At 32.1% G+C, this 10,928-nt stretch overlaps 2 protein-coding genes across 2 annotated transcripts in view; one reads left to right on the forward strand and one right to left on the reverse strand.

The window, feature by feature from the left end:
- Positions 1-718: 718 nt before the first annotated feature.
- On the forward strand, positions 719-4,929 carry LOC133181435 (uncharacterized). The gene is made up of 7 exons (XM_061315943.1): positions 719-1,205; positions 1,878-2,073; positions 2,578-2,822; positions 3,280-3,384; positions 3,626-3,798; positions 4,067-4,271; positions 4,404-4,929. Exons 1-7 carry the CDS (start codon positions 887-889, stop codon positions 4,754-4,756), a joined length of 1,596 nt encoding a protein of 531 aa, XP_061171927.1. The 5' UTR covers positions 719-886; the 3' UTR covers positions 4,757-4,929.
- Positions 4,930-9,130: 4,201 nt separating this feature from the next.
- The window catches only part of LOC133181079 (uncharacterized), a 43,562-nt gene continuing 41,764 nt past the window's right edge, over positions 9,131-10,928 (reverse strand). Inside the window, exon 8 of the mRNA XM_061315620.1 lies at positions 9,131-10,371. Within this exon, the coding sequence (XP_061171604.1) occupies positions 10,099-10,371 (273 nt within the window). The 3' untranslated portion in view covers positions 9,131-10,098. The remainder of the gene's footprint in view (positions 10,372-10,928) is intronic.

Genomic DNA, 10,928 nt, shown 5'->3' on the forward strand with positions numbered 1-10,928 from the left:
TTGACCCCCTTCCAAAAAAAAAAATCATGCTATATTACAGTATGGAATTTTTTTCGGCAATAAAAGGGAAATATTTAAAACGTCAAGTGCCTGTGGTAGTAATTTAGGAAAGTATATTTAGGAAAGCGTAGCACATTAACTATATGTATACAGCACAGGCCCTTAGATCGCTTTAAAAAATATCTTTTTTATACACCCAACATTTTTTTAAAAATCGGATTTAAGCGTCTAAAGGCTTGTGGTATACAGCTTGCTGTCCACATCACTCAGTCAGTAGCGAATTTCCGAGAGAGAGAGGGGGGGGAGGGGCAGCAAGACTAAATTGTTTTCGGCACAGCGGATCTGTTTATACCGGCAACATGTACATTTAAAAAAATCTTTATAGAAAATACGCGATGTGGTCTATGGAAGCAGGCCTAACTAAAAATTATTTTTCTCTTGTTGATATTTGATTCGGTTAAACGTTCTCTTTCGGGAATAGACCCATTTTTAAAAATCATATCACAAATATATAACCCTAATCTAATAAATGATTTCATATAAGGTGGGGGTTACAAAAATACGACATCAATTCATTCGATGACACCCGAACGTTTTTGTGCAATCCGGATAAAATGATTTCTATCAAATAAATCTTATTTTAGGTTGCGATACTTGTTTCCTGGTGTAAATATTGCACAAGTGACAGCAAGAGTCGAAGAGAGGAAGAGTGATTTATATCAAAATACAGGATGAAACACAAAAATTATGTGACCTGTACTAGTGCAGTGCGATAAATTCTTCTTCTGGCGGTCATTTGTTACGTTTGTTCTTGAATTCTTAAGTTTGTTCCCTTCTAGAACGACGCGTTGTCACGGACGCTTAGTCAGAACGACGGAGGGTAAACATGCTTGAAAGTGATAAAACTGTTCCGGTCTGTACTCTGACATTTTTTGTTATTCTGCTTATATTAATGTACTTGGATGTCCCTGGTGTAAAATTGGTAGTTATGGGTGTATATTACATATTATCGGTTATTTTTGGCTTATTTTTCCTTGTTGGCCTATTGAGACCTGTTATGAGAAGAATACAAAGCGTTATCTTTTGGATCGGTTCTAAGATTTCCAATGTGTACTCGTTTTTCAATTCAGAAGTGAGTGATGTTTGTGAATATTTGACTCCTGTGCATCAAGTGACTGTGTCTAGTCCTGTTCTTTTCCTTGTAGGTAAGCTTAGAGTTAGATCTTGAAAAGTAGAGATACATGTAATTTATACTGGTGCTCTAACGATTTAGCTATGCAATAGAGCATAAAGCATTACATGCAATGGGCTTATAGACATGATAGCTAATTTTGGCTGTTAAAACAAATTACATTATACTTTTATGTCAGGAGGTAAGTTGATGCAGAGTGATGCAGAGAAATTGTGCAAGTAATAATTTATATTGGGATCAATGTGCTATTTTTCAAGGGTCATGCTCAACTTTGTTGCACCCTTGTTCAACTTGTCAAAAGATACTAATCTAACAACCAAGGAAAAAATATTCTAAAGAGTTTAGTTTCACACATATCCAATAAAAAATATGTTAAAGAAATATGCAATTGAATATACATACAACATGGTACATTTTGTAAATCACCAGTTTTTGGCCTGTGTACCTTACCTTCACTAAGATACATGTAAGTGGGCTACTTGATATTTTAATATGAGAGAATTCTTTTTTTGTTGTTTTTGGTTTATGTTGTATATAATCTTTAATAATGAAGATATACACAAAAATGAGAAATTTTTGCAGCTGATGGTCTTGCATAATAATGCAAAAATAAAGTTCTTGTAAATAAAATGCTATTTACAATATACAAATGGATTTATAATTCTTTTTCCTTTTGATCATGTAGAAAACTTAAAACCAACAATTACACCACAAGCTGTGTTTCGGGTACTAACTAGAAAGAATGATTTTGATGGAAAAGAGTTTCTCCAGATAGTCATTCCAGTTGACGCAAAACAGCCAAATATTGGGACTACTGGTAAAGCATTAGTGTCAATACCAAGGGAGCATCTTATTGCCAGTGGAATTCTTCAAATGTGCAAGTAATTGTTTTAAATTTTCACAACTTCAAGTTCATTTTCAAGTAAAAACAATATTCAGAGTAAGCCAGAAAAAAGAACTTTTAACAAACTTTGCAACAAGCTTACTTTTGGGTTACCGAACAGTTGAACCTTTGATACATGTATCTTGAACACTGATACATGTATCTGGGATACCATGAATATGTTGAAGTAAATTGGAAGTCCCAACTGCAGATTCTTTAAGTATTAAACCTTGATATCTCGAATACTCAGATATCTTGATTTTTTTTCTCAGTCCCATCAAGTTCGAGATAATGAGGTTTTACTGTATTTGCATTCAGAAAATATTCAATCAAGTTTGGTGCATTATAGAGTACTATATGCAGTAAAATACAGGGTGACAATTTTTTCTATCCATGCATACCTTGCCACTGATATTTTACAAAGACAAAATAAAAGTATCTTAGAGCTCTTTTTTTATGCCAAAATCTTGTTAATCTTTTCTGTATTTAATTACTGTTGTAGTCCTTCCTCTTCGTTATCTGATAATTGGACAGTCCAGAAAGTCAATAGTAGACAATTGTTACAATTCAAAAACATCAAAAGCTGGAGAGTCAAAGGAAAAGCTGACCAAGTTACATCATGCCCTCTACTTAAGGAAATTAAAACACAGTTTGGCTACAGCGTTATTGACTGTGGGTGTTCTTTGTTTGACTGCAAGGATTTCAAGCAAAAGTATCAAATTTTTGTCCATAAACTTGCATCAAAAGGTAGGCATAGTTTGATAATTGCCAATTACTTGTATGGTCAAAAACCTTCAATATTTCTATATATAACTTATATTTTACTTTATGTTAGGCAGTTGTGAAATATGTAGTAATATACATGTACAATTTGTTTTATGTTCCAACCCCCATTTATATATACTATAGGTGCTTGGAATTCTAATTTTATAGACTCTTTTTGATTGAATGTTTTGTTAGTTTAGCCCACTGACACACACAAAAAAAATCATATACTAATGAAAAACAAACTGATAAGCATACCTGTCCAAGAGTTTTATGCTTGGTTCAGTTCAAGAGAACACCAAAGAAAAGAAACTAATGAGCCTAATAATTAACCCATCATAGTTTAATGATTTATATGGAGATTTTTAAATTTTGATTAAAACTTTCATCTTTCTTTTATTTCATCTAATATTTTATTATGCATTTCCTCTATCTATAGGTGTTCTGCGGTTAGTTATAAAAGCTGACACATTACAGAAATCTAAAGCTGCACTGGAGTTTTGTAGAGACAGCAAGTATAGTCATTTTATCTACGTGGAGGCAGGTAATGAGAAAAAAATTAGGCATATCATTCTGACATGCAGAAGCACATGAAAAAAAAACACACAGAATATATTATATTTTAAAGTTTTTATTATCTTTGAGATAAGATATGGAGATTTCATTTTATGCTCATTTCAGTAAAGTAAGAGAGATTTTAACCATAGCAATTCACATCCTTATTTTCTGGGGTTGAACACAATATATATGATGTAAATGCCTATGACTTATTTCCTCTTTTACAGGATTTGATCTGGATCTTAAGAATAAGAATTCAGAGGTGAGGGCTTGTTTGAAATATGTCAAACAAATCCGGAGTCACAAAGGATTTGCATGTATTGGAGGTGTTCCTCTTGGTTATCATGCAGGCAAACTTACCGGTACTAAAGAGAAACAGCTGCAGGACTTTAAAGAAATCGTGAGTGTATCATATATATCGCATATTTTGATTCAGTGCAGTAACAGGAACATAAAATTGAGCTTTATTTTTTTAATGTTGTACATGTAATTGCAATAAAATTTTTTGGCAATACCTATCCCTACTTTTAGGAATATTAGTGTAGAGTAACTTAATTAATATCCTTGGCTTACTGAGACTGTGAAATAACACTTTTTTTGTTATCTCCTTACACTATAACATTGTTTTAGTCCAAAACTATTTAACCACTAATTTTATCTACTTGCAGGTTCCATTCTGTTACAACCAAAAGATTCCAATACATTTTCATGTAGGACCAAATCAGAGTATTCATAGAGACTTTCTAGATGCCCTTCGCTATTACCAGCTTATGATATATTCCTACTGTGTTTCTCTTAATGAAAATGGCATATACACTGAAGAAGACATTGCTACTCTAGTTAAAGATTTTGGTTGTTTTATAATGATAGAAGGTAAGGACAATCATAAAGGGAATACTTTTATGACACAATCATTATTAAAGGTACATTCTCAAAATGTCTTTCGTCTTGTATTTTTGATTATCAATGCATCATATAGCTTATAAAAATTTTTATTTTTTCCAGGTGATAATTTGAAATATAATTCTAGAGTAGCCTCCCTTATAAAGAATAAAATCATCCCTGTGGAAAAAATAATTCTACAGAGCAATGCACCACACTCCTTCATTGGTGAAACCAAAAAAGAGGCGTGGCACAACATGAAAGACTTTCAAGTAAATTTCTGTCAAAAACAATTAAGATATTTACATCCAGAGAGTTTACAGAACATGTACAATGAAGATGGTGGTTCTGTGCCCACCATTCTGCATTGTGTGATTGAACTTTTGGCAGGGATTGTGGATATTCCTCCATTGTCTCTTGCTAAGACTCTGATTGAAAATACTGAGTTATTCTACAAGTTCTCTGATCCTTCTTAATATTCAAAATGTAAAATATTATTTAATAAATTTTTCAACTTGCCAGAATATGAGGATCCTGATAATGTTCAAAGATATACAAGTAGTATTTCACTGTTCTATTAAAATGTTATTTCACTGTTCTATTAAAATGTTATTTCACTGTTCTATTAAAATGTTATTTCACTGTTCTATCAAAATGTTATTTCATTGTTCTATCAAAATTATATTACACTGTTCTATTATAATGTTATTTCACTTTTCTATTAAAATGTTATTAATTTCACTGTTCTGTCATCATTTTATTTCATTGTTCTGTCAAGATGCTAAAACACTGTATTCTCAAATAACCATGTCTATTGTCTGTGCATAATTGATTGACTTGACAAGGCTATGTGAACTTTTGATTGATACATGAAAGAATGGTTTCAAATTTCATAGATATCAGTATGTGTAAAATAAAGTTTTTTTACCATGTATTTTCTGCATTGAATACTTTCTGAGTTCTGTAGAAAGGAGTTTGACGTCAAGGCTCATATGGTGAGATACTGATTTTTTTGTGACTTGTCATAAGAAAGAAGTGAGTAAAATTGTCTACTGGTAAATGGTATATCAAAGTTTACTCCACTTGACTGACTTACTGTTGCCTTGTTTATCGTATGTATTTGAATGTATAATGTACAAATATTGGAGCTCAGGAAATGTTTATGAGTAAATTTACCTATACTTTTCACACTATCTTTTAAATTCTTTTTTTAAAGGTAAAGCCAATTTTTATCACTTGGTAACCTGTAAATTGCTTTATAAATAATCACACTGGGAATTTTGTTGTTGAATTATTTAATAACCGAAATATAGTCTCATCTATAAAGCATGCATCTACTACACAAAACAATAGTCAACAATAAGGAACATTATAATAAAAATTCTCACCAACATCAGAAACGTATTAAAAATAATGCAACAAAATCAAGTATTATTATTCAAATGAAGCACATAATAAAGATCAGGTGACAAAATTGCACTGATTGGTTTCATGAAAGAAAAACAATAATTTTGTTGACATGTACACAGTATGCTGGCCTGACATACATGTCATACATGTACAGTATGAGGCTATAAATGAGTCATAATTGCATTTTTACACTATATATTTCAATGAAGAACCAATTTTTATCCATACCTATTGTGAGGTCAATTTTAGCTTAATTTCCATGATTTTTTTTTCAATTAATCATGCAGAATTGTTTAAATTTTTCTTGTCATAAAATGCTAAACGAAATGATACACTAATCATTGAGAATAATTTATGAAATCAAGACAAAAATTTCTAACCTCAAATTACTATAATTTCATAACAAATTAGAGACGTAAATTTTTTATTTCGCATTTGACATGTGATATCACCACAATGCCTACAGATAAAATTACATGTAGTTAGAAATGGCATTTAAGTCATAAAAAATAAGCAACAAATAATTCTAAAGTAATATTTTAGAAAAATGCATTTTTCAATAAAATATATAGTGGGAAAATAAAATTATGACTCATTTATGGCCAGGTACATGAAAATGGAAAAAACAAAATGAAATGCACTATGAAAATCTGCAGAACACAAGCAAATGAACTGGAAAAAGTACTTGATGTTTCTTTCCTTTGATCATTAAGAACCAAAATATAAATTGCTTTTTCTCGTATCATGCTTGTGATCATAATTACATGTATATACTCTATTTAAACAAGTAAACAAAATGCACTCTGAAGTGTTTCAGCACCACTAACATTATATAACAAGAGTCCCATGGGCCACATCGCTCACCTGAGCACATTGGCTAGGAAAAAAAGCAAAAATCAGTACAGTATTGAAAAGTTTATGGGGGGGGGGGGGGGGTTGAACTTTAAACTACCTGATGATGCTTTCATATCAATATAACAAATGGCTTTGTTGTTCTTGAGCAGCAGATTTTTTTCCCATATATTCATTTGTAAAAATTTGATCCCCCATTGTGGCCCCACCCTACCCCCGGGGGCCCTCATTTGAACAAATTTCATTCTACACTACCCAAAGATGCCTCCATATCAATTTGAACTAATCATGGCTTTTCTGTTCTTGAGAAAAAGACTTTTTCCTATATATTCCTCTGTAAACTTTGATCACCCATTGTGGCCCCAACCTATCCCTGGGGTAATGATTTGAACAAACTTGAATCTTCACTATCTGAGGATGCTTCCATATAAATATGACCAATCATGGCTTTACTGTTCTTAAGAAGAAGATTTTTAACGATATTTTCCTATATATTTCTATGTAAAACTTTGATCCCCCATTGTGGCCCCACCCTACACCCGGGGATCATGATTTGAACAAATTTGAATCTTCACTACCTGAGGATGCTTCTATATTAAGGATGTCAATTTTGTCAATAATTCATATTCGAATATTCAATGAAAGTATTCGAATATATTCGAATATTCGATAAAATAAATTATATCTGGATTATTTTTAATATTATATCATCCTGCTCTCATGAAAGGTTAATTAGCGTACGTATTCTTATATTGGAAGTAAAATTGTATGAAGACTTTTGTAGGTGTACAATAAGAAATTCCATTTGATATTTGTCAATGTTTGAAATAAATAATTGATTTAAATGTAGAAAAGTATCAATTTAACAAATGATACATGTGTATTTATAGTAGCTCAAACTGGGGAACCAGTCATCTTACCAAAGGCAAGATAGTCGTATACTGTTCAGAGTTCAATACGTGTACATGTAATTAATTACAATTATCAGTCTAATAAGAGATATGATGATAATCTTTGATACAATGTTTTTAAAATATAAACAAATATTTCCATAGACAATTTTCCTAGGTAATTAATTAATTTCCCGATAATGAATATAAAATTCAGGATTATGTACAACCCGATATAATTAAGTAATTTACACATTTTTTCTGAAATTGAGCCCTTAACAATATTAATTACAGACTAATTCTATCGGACATTCATTCAATGATCAATTAAATTTATTTGATAAGTATACCCGTCACGTCTTTTAGACATTTTAAAAAGGTTTTCTTTTGATGTCCTCGATTCTAGATCCGATCGTATTTATTTCATAAAAATGATGAAAGTACGTTTTGTATTATAAATAAAGCATTATTGTATAATTCTTTAACACCGTACTCAAAACAAAATAATTTAGTAGATACATAAGATAAGAAAGTAGTGAAAGAAATCAGGCGATCGAAATTGATCGCTAGTAAATTAAACGGGGATAATTCCAGCACTGTTCTAATAAAAAATTATTAACCACAGTACTTCTTTTTATGAAATCTGAAAAACATCGAATATTCGAATCTTAAATTAATATTCGAATATCAATTCATCGAATGAATATTCGAATGTTCGAATATTCGTTGACATCCCTATTCTATATAAATATGACCAATCATGGCTTTACTGTTTTTAAGAAGATTTTTAGAGATATTTTCCTATGTATTTCTATGTAAAACTTTGATCCCCCATTGTGGCCCCACCCTCCCCCTGGGGGTCATGATTTGAACAAACTTGAATCTTCACTACCTGAGGATGCTTCCATAAAAATATGACCAATCATGGCTTTGCTGTTCTTAAGAAGATTTTTAAAGATATTTTCCTATATATTTATATGTAAAACTTGGATCCCCCATTGTGGCCCCAACCTACCCCCGGGGGTCATGATTTGAACAAACTTGAATCTACACTACCTGAGGATGCTTCCATATAAATATGACCAATCTTGGCTTTACTGTTCTTAAGAAGATTTTTAAAGATATTTTCCTATATATTTCTATGTAAACTTGGATCCCCCATTGTGGCCCCACCCTACTCCCGGGGGTCATGATTTGAATAAACTTGAATTTACACTACCTGAGGATACTTCCATAAAAATATGACCAATCATGGCTTTACTGTTCTTAAGAAGAAGATTTTTAAAGATATTTTCCTATATATTTCTATGTAAAACTTGGATCCCCCATTGTGGCCCCACCCTACCCCCGGGGGTCATGATTTGAACAAACTTGTATCTACACTACCTGAGGATGCTTCCATATAAATATGACCAATCTTGGCTTTACTGTTCTTAAGAAGAAGATTTTTAAAGATATTTTCCTATATATTTCTATGTATAATTTGGATCCCCCATTGTGGCCCCACCCTACCCCCGGGGGTCATGATTTGAACAAACTTGAATCTACACTACCAGAGGATGTTTCCACATAAGTTTCATTTTTCCTGGCCCAGTGGTTCTTGAGAAGAAGATTTTTAAATGATGCCATTATTTTTTTACTAATTCCTAATTATCTCCCCTTGAAAGAGGACGTGGCCCTCCATTTGAACAAACTTGAATCCCCTTTACCCAAGGATGCTTTGTGGCAAGTTTGGTTGAATTTGGCCCAGTGGTTCTTGAGAAGAAGATGAAAATGTGAAAAGTTTACGACGATGCCAATGACGACGACAGACAACGGACAAATTTTGATCAAAAAAGCTCACTTGAGCCTTTGGCTCAGGTGAGCTAAAAAAAAACTCAACTGGAAAACACTATCTTGGCCTTGTGGAACACCTAATTGTATAAAATGAAAATTAATCTGTTTAACCAATTTTCAAGGTTCCAATGCTTAATTATGTATATATACAAGTAACAACAATCCACTTAATACTAAAATCCAAAGATAAGCACAAAATAAAAATCTCTTCAGATCACACATTCTCTCTTCATAAAAATAATATCTCTCAAACATGTATAAAATGTACAGGAAAAAAATTAAGTAAAACATGGAAGGGGGGGGGGGGGTGATAAAACTGCACCTTACTATAAAACATTTGAATAGCAATTTACATTTAATTGAAAGGAGCTGGTAAAAATGTGAATATAAACTGTACAAAGACCATTCTTTTCTCAAAAAATTGTACACTGTAGTATGAAGTATGAAATGATTTAAACCTGGAAGAAAACTATAGTTGCCTTATTATATTACCATGTATATTTGGGACTCGACTGATCATCTTACAGCAACTTACAAAGACAAGAAAAAATGAACAAGAAAATGATCATAAAAGTAAAGATTATGGTTTCTACATCTATTCTGAGTATTTTTCCAATCTTAAAAATGACTTTTATTCCTGTTAAAATTGTCTACCTGGACAATAGAAGCACTTACTTGTTGCATACTTTTAACAGTACCTGTATTATATAACAAGCAGTAAACATGGCAAGATGTTGAAGAGTAAAATTAATGCTGAGGTTTTCCATCATAGCATCAAGTGTAGATCATAGGCACTCAATAATTGCATGACATGCATGTACGTATTATACCTATGCCCTTAAGCCATGAAATGTAAAATCTTGCATGTGAGATTCACTACAGAACTTGGTGGAGGATCTAAGACGATTGGGCAGCATGTCACTGATGTCACTTAAATTTTTGAGTTCTCTGGCAGTCTTATTTTTGTTTCCTTTGACAAGTGGTACAGCCAGGGGTTCATCTTCTTCTGTTGCCATAGTGACTTCTCTGTTCCCATCTTCCTTTGCAGTTTCAATGCCTTCCTTTTTGACACTAACATCAGATGATGATGGTTCTTTGTCAGCCTGTAAAGAATTTTAAAAAAAAATTCAATAATCATGTGCTGGCAAGTAAAAACTTGCATTATTACATCAAAGGATGTTCTCAAAGTACCAAAATCTAAAACCAACTTATTTCATGACTAAAATTTACCTCACCCTACCAAAACATTATAAAACAAGCTTAGATTAAAAAAAATCCTGCAACCATATTTAAATCTTTGTAAGATCTGCCTCAAAAAAGTTAAATTCATTTCTAGCTACCTCTATAAGGAACATTTTTCTGAGATGTTCACTACTACCTTTTTGACAATTAGCAGCAATATTGTAATAAAATGGAAACTAAATTTTATGATTGTCTTTAACAGTTCTGCTATTAAAGTCAATTAATGATGCTTTCCTCACACAGGGTAAACTTTAAACTACCTGTACAATTGAACTTCGGTATCTCAAACACTGATACCTCTAATACCATGGATATGTCGAAGTAATTTGGAAGTCCCAACCGCTTATTCTTTAAGTATTTTACCCTCGATATCTTGAATCCTTGGATGTATCAAAGTTTTTTCTTGGTCCCATCGAGT

This window comes from Saccostrea echinata, unplaced genomic scaffold (assembly GCF_033153115.1).
Source record: "Saccostrea echinata isolate AGI-Se365-2 ecotype Australia unplaced genomic scaffold, CSIRO_AGI_Sech_v1 ptg000008l, whole genome shotgun sequence".
NCBI classification, from domain to species: Eukaryota; Metazoa; Mollusca; class Bivalvia; order Ostreida; family Ostreidae; genus Saccostrea; species Saccostrea echinata.